Source organism: Trachypithecus francoisi, unplaced genomic scaffold (genome assembly GCF_009764315.1).
Source record: "Trachypithecus francoisi isolate TF-2019V2 unplaced genomic scaffold, Tfra_2.0 Lachesis_group7, whole genome shotgun sequence".
Taxonomy (NCBI): domain Eukaryota; kingdom Metazoa; phylum Chordata; class Mammalia; order Primates; family Cercopithecidae; genus Trachypithecus; species Trachypithecus francoisi.
The window spans coordinates 59,985,182-60,003,427 of record NW_022681472.1 but is presented as its reverse complement, the minus strand read 5'-3'; the positions used below and the strand labels follow the sequence as shown (position 1 = coordinate 60,003,427).

The 18,246-nt window shown below is 36.1% G+C and overlaps 1 protein-coding gene across 9 annotated transcripts in view; it reads right to left on the bottom strand.

Moving 5' to 3' along the window:
* Positions 1–18,246, bottom strand: part of RIMS2 (regulating synaptic membrane exocytosis 2) — a 586,897-nt gene that overhangs the window by 300,682 nt on the left and 267,969 nt on the right. For all 9 annotated transcript variants that reach the window (XM_033203197.1, XM_033203206.1, XM_033203199.1 and 6 more), the window contains one exon: positions 4,465–4,533. In XM_033203197.1, coding sequence (XP_033059088.1) covers positions 4,465–4,533 — 69 coding nt within the window. The remainder of the gene's footprint in view (positions 1–4,464; positions 4,534–18,246) is intronic.

Genomic DNA, 18,246 nt, shown 5'->3' with positions numbered 1-18,246 from the left:
AGATTAGGGAGAAAGAAATAAAACTCTTTTTGTGATGCCATGATTGTCGATGTAAAAACACAAAAGAATTGAAACAAATAAACAAAAAGCTCCAGGAACTAATAAGTGAGTATAGAAATGTTGTAGGATATAAGGTTAATATTCCAAAGTCAATAACTTTCCTATATATGAGCAATGAACAAGTGAAATTAGAAATGCAACACCATTTACATTAGCAGTCCCCAAGTCCCCAACAATGAAATACTTAGGTATAATCTGACAAAATATATATGAGATCTACATGAGAAAAATAACAAAACTCTGATGAATGAAATAAAAAAGAACTAAATAAATAGATATTCCATATAAAGAAATACTCAATATTGTCAAGATGTCCAATCTTCCCAACTTGACCTACAGATTCAAAGCAATCTCAGTCAAAATCTCAGCATATCAATTTGTGGAGTCTAATAACCAGATTCCAGAGTTCATATGGAGAAGCAAAAGACAGAAGATTCAACACAGTATTGAAGGAGAAGAACAAAGTTGGAGAATTGACACTGACTTTTCAATACTTACAATGAAATTACAGTAATCAAGTCACTGTGGTACTGATTGGTCAATGAATAGACAAATAAATCAATGGAACATATAGACAGCCTAGAAATAAGCTGATATAAATATATTGAACTGATCTCTGGCAACATAAAAGCAAAAGCAATACAATGGAGCAATGATGGTCTTTTCAACAAATGGTGCTGGAACAATTGGATGTCAACATGCAAAAAAGGGAACCTAGACGCAGACATTACACTCTTCAAAAATTTAACTCAAAATGCATCATATATGTAAATATAAAATGCAAAATAATAAAACTCCTACACGGTAACATAGGATAAAACATAAATAACCTTGGGTATTGTGATAAATTTTTAGATATAATAGTGTAGGCATGATTGATGAAAGAAATAATTAATAACCTGAATTTCACTGAAATTAAAACTGCCCTGCAAAAGACAATGTCAAGAGAATTCCTGCTTTACAGAAGAGAGAAAATATTTGTAAAAGACACATTTTATAAAGGACTGTTGTCCAAAATATACAGAGAACTCTTAAAACTCAACAACAAGAAAACAAACAACCCAATTAAAAAAAAAAATGGGCCAAAGACCTGAACAGACACCTCATCGAAGAAATTAAATAGATGGCAAATAAGCATATGAAAAGATGTTTAACCTCATATGTCATCAGGGAAATGCAAACAAAAACAATGAGATACCACTATACACCCACTGGAATGGTCAGAACACTGACAACACCAAATGCTGGCAAGATGTGGAACAACAGGAACTCTTATTCATTGCTGATGGGAAAGCAAAATGGTACAGATGTTTTGGAAGTTTCTTACAAAACTATACTCTTACCATACGATCCAGCAATTGTGCTGGTTGGCATTTGCGAAAAGGAGTTGAAAAGTTATGTACACACAAAAACCTGCACACAGATGTTTATAGCAGCTTTATTTATAATTGCCAAAGCTTGGAAGCAACTAAGATGCCCTTCAGTAGATGAATCAATGAACAAACTGTGGTATATCCAGACAGTGGAATATTATTCAGCACTAAAAATAAATGAGCTATCAAACCATGAAAAGACAAAGCATATTACTAAGTGAAAGATGCCTGTCTAAAAGGCTACAAACTATATGATTCCAACTATATGACATTCTGGAAAAGGCAAAACTATGGAGACAGTAAGAAGATCAATAATTGCCAGGGGTTAGGAGAAAGGGAAAGATGAATTTTTAAGGCAGTGAAAATATTCTGCATGATAATATAATGATAGATACATGTCATTATCCATTTGTCCAAACCCAATGAATGTTTGACACCAAGAGTGAGCCCCAGTGTAAACTATGGACCATGGGTGATTATGATGTGTCAAAGTAGGTTCATCAGTTGTAACAAACATACCAGTTTGGTGGAGGAGGTTGATAATGGGAGAGGGTATGAATGTGTTCGGGTAGGAAGACATATGGGAAATCTGTATACCTTCCTCTCAATTTTGCTATAAACCTAATGCTGTCCTAAAATTTAAAAAAACACATGCAAAATATTACTACTGGCATAGTTAGTTTTTGAGACATCTGCCTTGCAAGCTTAGAAAAACTGAATAAGTTAGTCGAAACAGTTCCTACTTAAGAACAATTTTGATAGCTCAGGTTTATTATGAATGATTGTAATTGATACTCTGAATTTGACCTTATTCAATGTGCAATTGGAAAGAAATCTCTGCATATAAGCAACAAACTATCAATAGATTTTGCTGGTTTATTGACTCATACTATGTGCTTAAATATTATTAAGAGAGGTGGGGGTGTGCATTTTGTACATGTATACACTGCATTTCACATGTGGGTTGCTTTACCCAGAAAATATATTATTTATTTTATCTGGTGGCCCTTACATTATTTGATAAGCTACTGATTAAAGCATTTATTCTCTATTAAAACTCAATATTAGAGCTGTAAAATGAAAAGGCCATAAAGAAGAAATGTAAGAAAAATATTTAACAGAATGAATATATGTTTAAGTCTTGGTTATCATAAGTCTTACGTAAATGTAATTCCTACAGCATTTACTAAAGTGATGGGTTATGAAAAAAAAACTACATGTACCATAATTTCAGAAACTACAATACCATCATACTAATTTTTGAGTACTAAAGGTATTGTTAAAGTGTAGTATATCCAAAATTTAACTGGGCTTAGAAAAAATAAGGGACTAGTTAGTCCTAGTTAGTACAGACAATAGGTAAGGTGCCCTAGTTAGTGACCCTAGTCAGTACACACACTAGGTAGTGTGCACCTGTAGTCCCAGCTACTGGTGAGGCTGAGGTGAGAGGGTCAAATGAGCCTGGGGAAATTGAGGATACAGTGAGCTGTGATTGCACTACTGCACTCCAGCCTGGGCAACAGAGTGAGACCCTGTCTGAAAAATCAATCAATCAATCAATAAAAAATAAAGTGTAGTATATCATGAAAAATCTATTTCTCAAAATCACATTGGATTTCAAAATAGCAAAATATAGGATATTTCATGGCAGTCTTTTCAGTCTCATTAAATGATTCACCAGACAGTTTCTGACTGGAAAAATAATAATAACAATAATGTCAAGACAGGAAAGAATGTTTTTCATATTAAGAGACTTAATGAATCCAGAGTGAGCACTTTGAGTTAGGGAGGGTTTCTAAACACAATTCTGTAGTATCAAAAAATTATTCCAGAAACTATTAACACAAATAAATGAAAAATAAACAATTTTTTCAAAAGATACAATTCCTTTTATAGAAGAGAAAAACTTAAAATGATCATATTAAATAAAGAAATACTTCTCTGTTATCTTGAAAACAGAAAATAAAAGGATAGAAACATCCAAAAACGGCATCAAGATGAACGATCTGAATGGAAATAATTTGGATGAAGAAAACCTGATGGACTAGATATTTACAAAAGATAAGAAATGAAATAGTCAAATAACAAAGGAATAGAATACAAATAGGAAAAAAATTTAATGATCTCCAAGAAAGCGATCATGAGAAATATTTCTCAAAACTACTTTATGAGTTTTAACTCTTCTAAACCATAATACATGAAAAGAATTTTTGTAGTCTTATACTGTTCACCCTTAGTACAAAGAAAGGGAAAAAACAGTCATTGAGTTTTTAAAAAGTGGTACAGTGATAAAGGCATGCTAACTGACTTTTAACAAAAATTGGCAAAAAAAATTATCAATCACTAATGCAACTGTGGCATGTCTTACATATATTTTCTTTAGAGTAAAATTAGTCATAATTATGAAATCTACTAGGTTTTTTAACTTCAAAAGGAATAGAATACTTTTTTTTTACAATAAGCATATTACATGTAAACATTGTCATCAGAACTTGAGAAAAGATATATACTTACCTAAAATATTAAATCATTGGATAAATTTCTAACTTTAAAATGAGGCAAATACGTTAAACTACAATACTATAATTTCAAAATCTAGCTGTATGTGATATTTAATATAAAAACAATTTTAAAGTTTCAAAAACTCTCATTTAAATATTTGACATATTTAGATATGGTGGTTACATAAAAAAGATTTCATCTTTTTTCCACCATATTAGTGTAGTATAAAAAAGTCTGAATTATGCAAGAACTCTTCCAATTTATTGTAAAATCCTTATTATTGTCTTAAAATAGAAAATTTATTGAGATCTACGTATTTGGCATCTTTCAAGACTATTCAGTCTAATTGGTACAGGTGTTCCAGCAATTGGGATTACTCAGGGGTTTAAGTTGTCATAGGTTGCCATAGGCTGTTTTGGAGGGTGAGGAGGTGAGTTATTTCTTTCTCTTTTACTTATTTACTTTTATGGTAAATGATGATAAATTGTACTCCAGTTTTAATACTATAAAATAATTCTAAAATTCTTACCTGATACTACACCAATTCCATCATCACAGTCATAGTCAGAGACTTCACTATCACTTATTCTCTTTGACCCTATGAAGTAAACAACAGCAATAATTAAAAATTCTTATTATTTAGGGAAGAAAATTCCCCAAACACCTGAAAAACAAATGAAAATATTCTGAATGAATCAGCTAATAACAAAAAATGTGTACAGAAGAAAAGTCATTATGAGCTTATCGTCATTTATTTTCACATACATTTCATGATGTGAGGATATGGGTAATGAGGAGTTAACAATTTATATAATTATTATTCTGGAAATATATAAGATAAAGTTCCTAAATGGTTTAAAGCTTAAAATAACATTAAATACTAAATAATACGTGTAAGTTATCCAACACTGATAAAATCTATTAGAAAATAGATAAGTCAAGTTAATTTTAGATGCTTATGGATAAAGACACTTAAGATCAGATAAATTTCAAAACACAGTGTGTCATATTCCAATGCATTAATGCATCTTTTTCTAATATGCATGACCAATACATTGACTATGGTCAATTCCTTATTTTTCATGCTTATGGAGAGAAAGCATAATTCAGAAAGCAAACTCACTTAAGACATCTTAAATATCCTTTAAAAAAAAACTATGTAGTTTAGTTATTTCTCTATTGCTTTGAAAAGACAATAAGAAAAAAGTCATTCACAATACTAATACATAAAAATTGTGAATTTTGGTATGTTTTCTATGAAATAAACTAGGAAAGGCACTCATAGTTATTACAATTCAAGAGCACCATGTTTGTGTTTTTCCTCACAAAACAAATCTATAGCAAAATTTTTAAATGTGAATCTTACTATGGCAAAAATAGCATCAAACTAAATCAACCAGAGCTTTAAGAGCTAAAGCAGACTGACTACACGCTTAAATATGAAATTATTGCATATAAAAACAAACCTGTGGTTATTTGCTTTTAAATATTTTTCACCTCCATGTGCTTCAGGAACAGACACATCCTACACAACAGAATTCTTTATTAAAGCATTTTTCCCTTCCTTGGTATCAGAAAACATCTAATGAATGAAGACAGTGTTGCTATTTCAAAAAGATACTGTCTATTTTCTTACAGTACACATTATTTTTTACATGGAAATCAGTTTTATCAGAAAATAAGTGCTTTCATGTATGGTTTATAAAACACTGAGAACTCACATTGCATGAGGTGTCTAAGGCAGAGATCATTAAAATGTCCCAGAATTACCCTCAAGTATTTACAACCTACTCTTGGAGGCACCCGATAAATTTTTTCATTTGTTTATTTTACTACCTGTGCTTTGCCAGCAGGGAAAGTCTCTACTGCCAGAAACTGAAGTTCTCATTTTCTCCTTATAATGGTGAGGAAGAAGACACCTATCTTTTTTATCATATGGCCCTACTGAATGAACTCTTTCTATTATTTTCATTCCAAATGCTTATGTTCATAAAGCTTTAGACATGATCAAATCTGAAGTTTTATAGCCCCAATAGATATTAAACTAGAATTACCTGACAACATCGCAACAGACTGGGCACAAAAGCATTTACAGAATTCAGACATACATTCTAAAAAGACTTGGGACAGAAGGGGTATCACATGAATGGGCTATTGAGGAGAACTTAAGGAGAATTGCTACCCAGCTTGTCTGTAAATGGGCAAGGATAGGTTTACTATGTCAGGTGCACTCCAGAACAGAAAGATTACAAGTTTTCGGTATTTGTAAAAAATCAGATCAAAAATGACAACAGCAAATGATGTTTATTTTAATCAGCCTTTGTAAGCTGTACCATGTGTGGGTACATGGGTGAAGTGGCATATTTGGTTTGTAAATGCTGCCTCCTTCAAAATTGTATTGATTCCTTTCTAGATTGAGATTTTATCTGTTTGATATTAACCCTATATAAGTTAAACATACTCCAATTCAGTTCCCTCTAATTGTCTCATCTTCCGACATTCTGACGAAAACAGGTTATTAACTTCAGTATTTTCTTTTAAAATTAGTGGTTTTTTTTTTTTTTTTTTGAGATGGAGTTTTTGCTGTTGTTGCCCAGGCTGGAGTGCAATGGTGTTATCTCGGTTCATGGCAACCTCTGCCTGCTGAGTTCAAGTGATTCTCTGGCCTCAGCCTCCCGAGTAGCTGGGATTACAGGCACCCAGCACTATGCCTGGCTAATTTTGTATTTTTAGTAGAAATGGGGTTTCACCATGGTAGTCGGGCTGGTCTCAAACTCCTGACCTCAAGTGATCCACCTGCCTTGGCCTCCCAAAGTGCTGGAATTACAGGCGTGAGTCACTGAAGCTGGCCAAAATTAGTGTTTTCAGTGTCCTATATATAATTCTTGCTTTATAAGCAAAGAGAGAGTTTCCCATATTTTCTTCTGAAAATTTAAAAATTTTGCTTTTTGCATTTACATCCTCACCTGTCTTGAACTGAGTTAGTGTATAGTATGAGATATAAATGCAATTTCACTTTTTCCATATGGCTAACCCATATCTCAGTATTGTTTATTTAATATTTCCACCTTTCCCAAATAATCTGTGATGTCACCTCTGTCATCAATAAATGTATTCTATCTGCAAGAATCTAATGCAATTCAAATCAAAGCCCCTATAGGATGATCTGTATTCTAATTTTTTGCTCCTTGTACAGGCTGTCTATCCACAAATCAATAACTCATTGTGTTTGTTACTACAATGTTACATATTGAAGCAAATACATCCACCTTATTATTTGCATCTTGGATCATGCCCCTTTACTCTTTCATATAAATTTTAGATTCAAGTTATCATCTTGAACAAAAACATCCTATTGGGATTTTGATTTTGAATTTCACTGAATCAATAAATTAATTTAGAAAGAAGTGCCATATTTATTTTTTATTTTTTTTGTTTTGTTTTGTTTTGTTTTTTATTTTATTTTATTTATTTATTTATTTTATTTATTTTTTATTTTTTATTTTTTATTATACTTTAAGTTCTAGGGTACATGTGCATAACGTTTATATCATGTATAACTCCCCAATGCAATCCCTCCCTCCTCCCCCCTCCCCATGATAGGCCCCAGTGTGTGATGTTCCCCTTCCCGAGTCCAAGTGATCTCATTGTTCAGTTCCCACCTATGAGTGAGAACATGCGGTGTTTGGTTTTCTCTTCTTGTGATAGTTTGCTAAGAATGATGGTTTCCAGCTGCATCCATGTCCCTACAAAGGACGCAAACTCATCCTTTTTGATGGCTGCATAGTATTCCATGGTGTACATGTGCCACATTTTCTGAATCCAGTCTGTCACAGATGGACATTTGGGTTGATTCCAAGTCTTTGCTATTGTGAATAGTGCCGCAATAAACATACGTGTGCATGTGTCTTTGTAGTAGAGTAATTTATAATCCTTTGGGTATATACCCAGTAGTGGGATGGCTGGGTCATATGGTACATCTAGTTCTAGATCCTTGAGGAATCGCCATACTGTTTTCCATAATGGTTGAACTAGTTTACAATCCCACCAACAGTGTAAAAGTGTTCCTATTTCTCCACATCCTCTCCAACATCTATTGTTTCCTGACTTCTTAATGATTGCCATTCTAACTGGTGTGAGATGGTATCTCATTGTGGTTTTGATTTGCATTTCTCTGATGGCGAGTGATGACGAGCATTTTTTCATGTGTCTGTTGGCTGTATGGATGTCTTCTTTTGAGAAATGTCTGTTCATATCCTTTCCCCACTTTTTGATGGGGTTGTTTGTTTTTTTCTTGTATATTTGTTTGAGTTCTTTGTAGATTCTGGATATTAGCCCTTTGTCAGATGAGTAGGTTGCAAAAATTTTCTCCCATTCTGTAGGTTGCCTGTTCACTCTGATGGTAGTTTCTTTTGCTGTGCAAAAGCTCTTTAGTTTAATGAGATCCCATTTGTCAATTTTGGCTTTTGCTGCCGTTGCTTTTGGTGTTTTAGACATGAAGTCCTTGCCCATGCCTATGTCCTGAATGGTACTACCTAGATTTTCTTCTAGGGTTTTTATGGTATTAGGTCTAACATTTAAGTCTCTAATCCATCTTGAATTAATTTTCGTATAAGGGGTAAGGAAAGGATCCAGTTTCAGCTTTCTACTTGTGGCTAGCCAATTTTCCCAGCACCATTTATTAAATAGGGAATCCTTTCCCCATTTCTTGTTTTTGTCAGGTTTGTCAAAGATCAGATGTCTGTAGATGTGTGGTATTATTTCTGAGGACTCTGTTCTGTTCCACTGGTCTATTTCTCTGTTGTGGTACCAGTACCATGCTGTTTTGGTTACTGTAGCCTTGTAGTATAGTTTGAAGTCAGGTAGCGTGACGCCTCCAGCTTTGTCCTTTTGACCTAGGATTGTCTTGGCAATGCGGGCTCTTTTTTGGTTCCATATGAATTTTAAAGCAGTTTTTTCCAATTCTGTGAAGAAAGTCATTGGTAGCTTGATGGGGATGGCATTGAATCTATAAATAACCTTGGGCAGTATGGCCATTTTCACGATATTGATTCTTCCTATCCATGAGCATGGTATGTTCTTCCATTTGTTTGTGTCCTCTTTGATTTCACTGAGCAGTGGTTTGTAGTTCTCCTTGAAGAGGTCCTTTACATCCCTTGTAAGCTGGATTCCTAGGTATTTTATTCTCCTTGAAGCAATTGTGAATGGAAGTTCATTCCTGACATGGCTCTCTGCTTGTCTGTTACTGGTGTATAAGAATGCTTGTGATTTTTGCACATTAATTTTGTATCCTGAGACTTTCCTGAAGTTGCTTATCAGCTTAAGGAGATTTTGGGCTGAGACAATGGGGTTTTCTAAATATACAATCATGTCATCTGCAAACAGGGGCAATTTGACTTCTTCTTTTCCTAACTGGATACCCTTGATTTCTTTCTCTTGCCTGATTGCCCTAGCCAGAACTTCCAACACTATGTTGAATAGGAGTGGTGAGAGAGGGCATCCCTGTCTTGTACCAGTTTTCAAAGGGAATTTTTCCAGTTTTTGCCCATTCAGTATGATATTAGCTGTGGGTTTGTCGTAAATAGCTCTTATTATTTTGAGGTACGTTCCATCAATACCGAATTTATTGAGAGTTTTTAGCATAAAGGGCTGTTGAATTTTGTCAAAAGCCTTTTCTGCATCTATTGAGATAATCATGTGGTTCTTGTCTGTGGTTCTGTTTATATGCTGGATTACGTTTATTGATTTGCGAATGTTGAACCAGCCTTGCATCCCAGGGATGAAGCCCACTTGATCATGGTGGATAAGCTTTTTGATGTGCTGCTGAATCCGGTTTGCCAGTATTTTATTGAGAATTTTTGCATCAATGTTCATCAGGGATATTGGTCTAAAATTCTCTTTTTTTGTTGTGTCTCTGCCAGGCTTTGGTATCAGGATGATGTTGGCCTCATAAAATGAGTTAGGGAGGATTCCCTCTTTTTCTATTGATTGGAATAGTTTCAGAAGGAATGGTACCAGCTCCTCCTTGTACCTCTGGTAGAATTCAGCTGTGAATCCATCTGGTCCTGGACTTTTTTTGGTGGGTAGGCTATTAATTGTTGCCTCAATTTCAGAGCCTGTTATTGGTCTATTCAGGGATTCAACTTCTTCCTGGTTCAGTCTTGGGAGAGTGTAAGTGTCCAGGAAATTATCCATTTCTTCTAGATTTTCTAGTCGATTTGCGTAGAGGCATTTATAGTATTCTCTGATGGTTGTTTGTATTTCTGTGGGGTCGGTGGTGATATCCCCTTTATCATTTTTTATTGCGTCTATTTGATTCCTCTCTCTTTTCTTCTTTATTAGTCTTGCTAGCTGTCTGTCAATTTTGTTGATCTTTTCAAAAAACCAACTCCTGGATTCATTGATTTTTTGGAGGGTTTTCTGTGTCTCTATCTCCTTCAGTTCTGCTCTGATCTTAGTTATTTCTTGCCTTCTGCTAGCTTTTGAATGTGTTTGCTCTTGCCTCTCTAGTTCTTTTAATTGTGATGTTAAAGTGTCAATTTTAGATCTTTCCTGCTTTCTCTTGTGGGCATTTAGTGCTATAAATTTCCCTCTACACACTGCTTTAAATGTGTCCAGAGATTCTGGTATGTTGTATCTTTGTTCTCATTGGTTTCAAAGAACATCTTTATTTCTGCTTTCATTTCATTATGTAACCAGTAGTCATTCAGGAGCAGGTTATTCAGTTTCCATGTAGTTGAGCGGTTTTGATTGAGTTTCTTAGTCCTGAGTTCTAGTTTGATTGCACTGTGGTCTGAGACAGTTTGTTATAATTTCTGTTCTTGTACATTTGCTGAGGAGTGCTTTACTTCCAATTATGTGGTCAATTTTGGAATAAGTGTGATGTGGTGCTGAGAAGAATGTATATTCTGTTGATTTGGGGTGGAGAGTTCTATAGATGTCTATTAGGTCCGCTTGGTGCAGAGATGAGTTCAATTCCTGGATATCCTTGTTAACTTTCTGTCTTGTTGATCTGTCTAATGTTGACAGTGGAGTGTTGAAATCTCCCATTATTATTGTATGGGAGTCTAAGTCTCTTTGTAGGTCTCTAAGGACTTGCTTTATGAATCTGGGTGCTCCTGTATTGGGTGCATATATATTTAGGAGAGTTAGCTCTTCCTGTTGAATTGATCCCTTTACCATTATGTAATGGCCTTCTTTGTCTCTTTTGATCTTTGATGGTTTAAAGTCTGTTTTATCAGAGACTAGGATTGCAACCCCTGCTTTTTTTTGTTCTCCATTTGCTTGGTAGATCTTTCTCCATCCCTTATTTTGAGCCTATGTATGTCTCGGATGTGAGATGGGTCTCCTGAATACAGCAGACTGATGGGTCTTGACTCTTTATCCAGTTTGCCAGTCTGTGTCTTTTAATTGGAGCATTTAGTCCATTTACATTTAAGGTTAATATTGTTATGTGTGAACTTGATCCTGTCATTATGATATTAACTGGTTATTTTGCTCATTAGTTGATGCAGTTTCTTCCTAGCCTCGATGGTCTTTACATTTTGGCATGTTTTTGCAATGGCTGGTACCGGTTGTTCCTTTCCATGTTTAGGGCTTCCTTCAGGGTCTCTTGTAAGGCAGGCCTGCTGGTGACAAAATCTCTAAGCATTTGCTTATCTGTAAAGGATTTTATTTCTCCTTCACTGATGAAACTTAGTTTGGCTGGATATGAAATTCTGGGTTGAAAATTCTTTTCTTTAAGAACGTTGAATATTGGCCCCCACTCTCTTCTGGCTTGTAGAGTTTCTGCCGAGAGATCTGCTGTTAGTCTGATGGGCTTCCCTTTGTGGGTAACCCGACCTTTCTCTCTGGCTGCCCTTAAGATTTTTTCCTTCATTTCAACTTTGGTGAATCTGGCAATTATGTGTCTTGGAGTTGCTCTTCTGGAGGAGTATCTTTGTGGCGTTCTCTGTATTTCCTGAATTTGAATGTTGGCCTGCCCTACTAGGTTGGGGAAGTTCTCCTGGATGATATCCTGAAGAGTGTTTTCCAACTTGGTTCCATTTTCCCCTCACTTTCAGGCACCCCAATCAGACGTAGATTTGGTCTTTTTACATAATCCCATACTTCTTGCAGGCTTTGTTCATTTCTTTTTCTTCTTTTTTCTTTTGGTTTCTCTTCTCGCTTCATTTCATTCATTTGATCCTCAATCGCTGATACTCTTTCTTCCAGTTGATCGAGTTGGTTACTGAAGCTTGTGCATTTGTCACGTATTTCTCGTGTCATGGTTTTCATCTCTGTCATTTCGTTTATGATCTTCTCTGCATTAATTAGTCTAGCTGTCAATTCTTCCTCTTTTTTTTTCAAGATTTTTAGTTTCTTTGCGCTGGGTACGTAATTCCTTCTTTAGCTCTGAGAAGTTTGATGGACTGAAGCCTTCTTCTCTCATCTCGTCAAAGTCATTCTCTGACCAGCTTTGATCCGTTGCTGGCGATGGGCTGCGCTCCTTTGCAGGGGGAGATGCGCTCTTATTTTTTGAATTTCCAGCTTTTCTGCCCTGCTTTTTCCCCATCTTTGTGGTTTTATCTGTCTCTGGTCTTTGATGATGGTGACGTACTGATGGGGTTTTGGTATAGGTGTCCTTCCTGTTTGATAGTTTTCCGTCTGACAGTCAGAAGGACTGTCTGTTGGTCTGTTGGAGATTGCTTGAGGTCCACTCCAGACCCTGTTTGCCTGGGTATCAGCAGCAGAGGTTGCCAAAGATAGAATATTGCTGAGCAGCGAGTGTACCTGTCTGATTCTTCCTTTGGAAGTTTCCTCTCAGGGATGACTCCACCCTGTGAGGTGTGGGGTGTCAGACTGCCCCTAGTGGGGGATGTCTCCCAGCTAGGCTACTCAGGGGTCAGGGACCCACCTGAGCAGGCAGTCTGTCCGTTCTCGGATCTCAACCTCCGCGTTGGGAGATCCACGGCTCTCCCCAAAGCTGTCAGACAGAGTCGTTCGCCTCTGCACCGCCCCCGCTGCTTTCCCTATTGGACCTCAGCTGTGGGCTGTCCCCAGAGGTGGAGTCTACAGAGACAGGCAGGTTTCCTTGAGCTGCTGTGAGCTCCACCCAGTTCGAGCTTCCCAGTGGCTTTGTTTACCTACTTAAGCCTCAGCAATGGCGGGCGCCCCTCCCCCAGCCTTGCTGCTACCTTGCGGATAGATCGCCACAGACTGCTGTGTTAGCAGTGAGGGAGGCTCCGTGGGCGTGGGACCCTCCCGGCCAGGTGTGGGATATATTCTCCTGGTGTGCCTGTTTCCTTAAAGCGCAGTATTGGGGTGGGAGTTACGCGATTTTCCAGGTGTTATGTGTCTCAGTCCCCTGGCTAGGAAAACGGATTTCCTTCCCCCTTGCGCTTCCAGGTGAGGCGATGCCTCGCCCTGCTTCAGCTCACGCTGGTCAGGCTGCAGCAGCTGACCAGCACCGATTGTCCGGCACTCCCTAGAGAGATGACCCCAGTACCTCAGTTGAAAATGCAGAAATCACCGGTCTTCTGTGTTACTGGCGCTGGGAGTTGGAGACTGGAGCTGTTCCTATTCGGCCATCTTGCTCCGCCCCAGAAGTGCCATATTTTACAGCATTGTTTCAGTAGTCAGGTACATGGCATTTTCTCCATCTAAGTTTGGCCTTTCTATAAAACTTTTAATTTTGGCTACTCAAATTATCCACATTTGTTGGATATATCCTTTCTATCTTATAATTTCAATTGCTATTAGCTATACAGTTAAGAACTATATTTTCTAAATTAATTGCTCAGACACAGAAATGCAATTTCATTGTGAATGTTAAGCAATCACCTTGTTAAAGTCTTTTTCTCTCTCTTCTTACTTCTATTAAAGTGATTATGGTTTAATTTGAATTTTTCTACATAGACAATCATTATCCACAATCGTTACGTGTTTTTCTTTTTTTTTTCCTGCCTTGCTATGCTGATAACTACAATGGTGGAAAAAAAAAAAAAACAGAAAAATTTTACATTCTTTTTGAAATTGTGATTTAAAATACAAGTTTTCTAATATTTTCCCCTTAGAAATGGTATTTGCTAAAGTTACACTTTATCACATTGGGGAATGTCTCTATATTGCTAGTTTGCAGAGTGAGATGTAATTTTTATTAAATGTGTTTTCTGCATCTATTGAATTAATCGTGCAGATTCTATAATTTAATATACTTATTTGGAAAATTATATGTAAATGTATATTACATATATATTGATATGATAAATAATTCTTTCATTCCTGAGTTTAAGTTCAGTGATATTTCTTACGGATTTTAGATTTTTACTTCTTAATTATTCTTTTAGAGACAAGGTCTTGATGTGTCACCCAGGTTGGGGTACAATGGCACAATCATAGCTCACTGTAACCTCAAATCCGAGGCTGAACCAATCCTCCAGGCTCAGCTTTCTGAGTAGCTAGGACTACAGTTGCACACCATGCCTGGCTAATTTTTAAATTTCTTTGCAGAGACGGGGCTCTTGCTATATTGCCCAGACTGGTCTCAAATTCCTGGCCTCAAGCAGTCATCCTGCCTCAGCCTACCAAAGCACTGGGATTGAAAGCAATTTTTGCATTTTTATTTATTCACTCTAAGTTTTCAAAGTGTTTGCTGTAATTATCACAATTTTATTTTGTTATCAATTTATTTTCTGATATATCAATTATGTTTCCTTTGCATCCTGAAACTTCTTTTTTTTCTATCAATAAATTTCACTAAAGGTTTATCTTGCTATTAATTTCAAGGGGTGAACTTTTGGGCTCCATTATCCTATCAATTAGAAATTTGTTTCACATATTATTAATTTTTGTTCCTACTTTTATGATTTCTTTCCTTCTGCTTTAAATTTGTTTCACTATTTTTCCCCCTAAACTCTTACATTGGATGAGTACTTTATAATTTTCTGCCTTTTAATGTTTACTAACATGAACATTCCTCTGTTAGCACTTCCCTATATTACTCAAATATTTATATGTAGTATATTGATTGAAGTTCTATTCTAGACATTTTCTTCTTAGGACTATAAGATATTTACCATATTTCTTAAATCCAAGACACTATCAACTGAGTGATTACTCATGATTTCAGAGATGCTAGAGCTTGAAAAAAATGCTGATTACAATATAAGTTTCTACTTTTTTAAATTTTCAGAAGCACGGGTACAATTTATCTTTCTTTTTACAATTGATGTGATAACATAATATTAGAGAATATTATGTTAATTTTTAAAATTTGTCAAAAGGAATTATAAAATAGTATATTTCTAACACACATATTTCATGGTTGTAACAGAGGAATGTGAATTCATTAATTAAGTGCAGAATTCTTTATTTGACCATGAGATTAAACTTGTTAATTGTGCTGCTTGATTCTTTTGTAACTTTCCTAAATTTTTGTTTGCTTGACCTGTCAATGATGGAAAGCAAATTATATTGGAATCTCCATAAGTGGTGGTAAATTTTTTTTTTTTTTTTAGACGGAGTCTCGTTCTGTCGCCCAGGCTGGAATGCAGTGGCCGGATCTCAGCTCACTGCAAGCTCCGCCTCCTGGGTTCACGCCATTCTCCTGCCTCAGCCTCCCCAGTAGCTGGGACTACAGGCGCCCGCCACCTCGCCCGGCTAGTTTTTTGTATTTTTTAGTAGAGACGGGGTTTCACCGTGTTAGCCAGGATGGTCTTGATCTCCTGACCTCATGATCCGCCCGCCTCGGCCTCCCAAAGTGCTGGGATTACAGGCTTGAGCCACCGCGCCCGGCCAGTGGTGGTAAATTTAATTTTCCTCTCTAGTGTTACTTTTGTATATTGCAGTTATTCCATGTAATTCATGCAAGTTGAAAAATATTTCAATAGATTTAGAAAATAATTTGAAAAAGTATTACCCCCAATCATGATAAAATGTCTCAGCAAACTAGTAAAAAAAGAATGTTTATAAACTGATAAAGGGTATCTACAAAAAAACCTACAGCTGACATCACACTTAATTATGAAATACTGAATGTTCTCCCTAAGACAAAGAACATGTAAAGGATGTTCACTCCAAGGATGGTCCTTCTATTCAACATTATATTGCAAGTCCTAAAAAGAGCAATACAGCCAGGAAAAGAAATAAAAGGTATACAGATTAGAAAGCAAGAAAGAATATGATCATGTAAATATAAAGTCCTAAGGAAACTATACAAAACTTATTAAGACTAGTAAGAAAATTTAGCAAGATTGCAGGATACATAGTCAATATAAAAATGAATATTTCTTACAGAATAGCAATATACAAACAGAATATTAATTCCCAAGCCATGTCATTTACAAGAATTTCCAAAATCATGAACTATTTAGAAATAAATTTAATATAAAATGTCCAAAATATGTATACTCCAAACCACAAAACACTGCTATACTAGTTTCCTATAGTTGTTATAACAAGATATTAAAAACTGAGTGCTTAAAACATCAGAAATCTGTTGTCTCATATCTCTGGGGGATAGAAGTTCAAAATCAAGGTCTCGGCAGGGCCATGCACTTTGATGGCTCTGGACAGAATCCTTCCTTGTCTCTCTTTGCTTCTGGTATTTGCCAAGAAACCTTGGTGTTCTTTTGTTTGTAGACTTATCACTCTAGTCGCATGGACATCTTCTCCCTGTATATCTTCATATTGTCTTCCCTCTGTGCATTGTCTGTCTCTGTGTCCACATTTCCTATCTGTCTAAGGACACCAGTCATACTGGATTAGGGCCCACCCTAATGACCTTGTTTTACCTTGGTTACTCCTATAAAGACACTATTTACAAATAAGTTCACACCCTGAGGTATTGAGGGTTAAGGTTTCAACATATCTTTTTGGGGGATCACAATTCAACCCAAACAACTGCTAACAAGTTAAAGAAGACATAAATAAATGGAGATTCTTTTCTGCCAAATCGAAAGTCAGATATATTAAAATAACATTATCAAGACACTGAGAGAAAATAAAAGTCATTCTAGGATGTTATATATAGCTAAACTTTCTATTAGTAAAACAAAATGAAACAAAACAAAACAAAAAAACCCAAGAGGCCAAGCGCGGTGGCTCACGCCTATAAACTTTGGGAGGCTGAGGCAGGCGTATCACCTGAGGTCAGGAGGTGGAGACCAGCCTGGCCAACATGGTGAAACCCTGTCTCTACTAAAAATACAAAAATTAGCCAGGCATGGTGGCGCGAGCCTGTAATCCCAGCTACTTGGGAGGCTAAGGCACAAGAATCACTTGAACCTGGGAGGCAGAGGTTGCTGAGAGCCAACATTGCAAAATTGCACTCCAGCCTGGGCAACAAGAGCAAAACTCAGTCCCACAACCGAAAAAAATAAAAATAAAAATAAAAAATAAAAAATAATATTCAGAAAAACAAAGCCTTTTCCCAATTCTTCAGTGAAGGAATGACTGTAAAAAGTACTTCAAAAATAAACTTACCCCAAAATGAAGGGGTGATTGAAAAAAAAAAAAGGTAAAAATTTTGGTAAAGCTAAAAAAACCTGAATGAATAAAATGACAATTATAATGATAATTAATCTGGAGGCAGAGGTAAACTTCTGTTAATAATACATTAGATGATAGGGAAGAGGGTGCTTACCAAATTGCAAAATTTTATATGGTTTGGAAAAAAAGGTAGAGATACATGCTGGCTCACACCTATAATCCTAGCACTTTGGGAAGCCGAGGCGGGCAGATTGCCTGAGCTTAAGCATTTGAGACCAGCCTGGACAACATGGTGAAACCCCATCTCCACTAAAATACAAAAAAAAAAAAAAAAAGAAAAAATAAGTAAATATCAGCCAGGCATGGAGGTGTGCACCTGTAGTCCCAGCTACTAGGGAGGCTGAGGCAGGAGGCAGAGGTTGCAGTAAGCCAAGATTGCACCACTGCACTACAGCCTGGGTGACAGAGTGAGACTCCATCTCCAAAAAAAAAAAAAAAACTTTTTTAGGTATGCATGTTAATATTTCAAAAGTAACCATTAAAACAATAGAGATTAAAAGCAGACAGAAAGCAGAGTATACAAAATAGTAATAACATGTCCCTATTATGATATAAAAAGAAAAAATAATAATCCATATACATTTGTCTGTGTGTGCATTTTTGAGAGACTGTCACTATAATTGCAATTTTGCAATTTCTCCTTTCACTTCCTTCTGGTTTTGTTTTGTTTTGTTTTGAGACAGAGTCTCGCTCTGTTGCCCAGGCTGGAGTGGGTGTGATAAAATCGAAGTCTAGGATTTTAGATGCTTGTCTGATCCTGATAAATACCCTCTTTGAATCT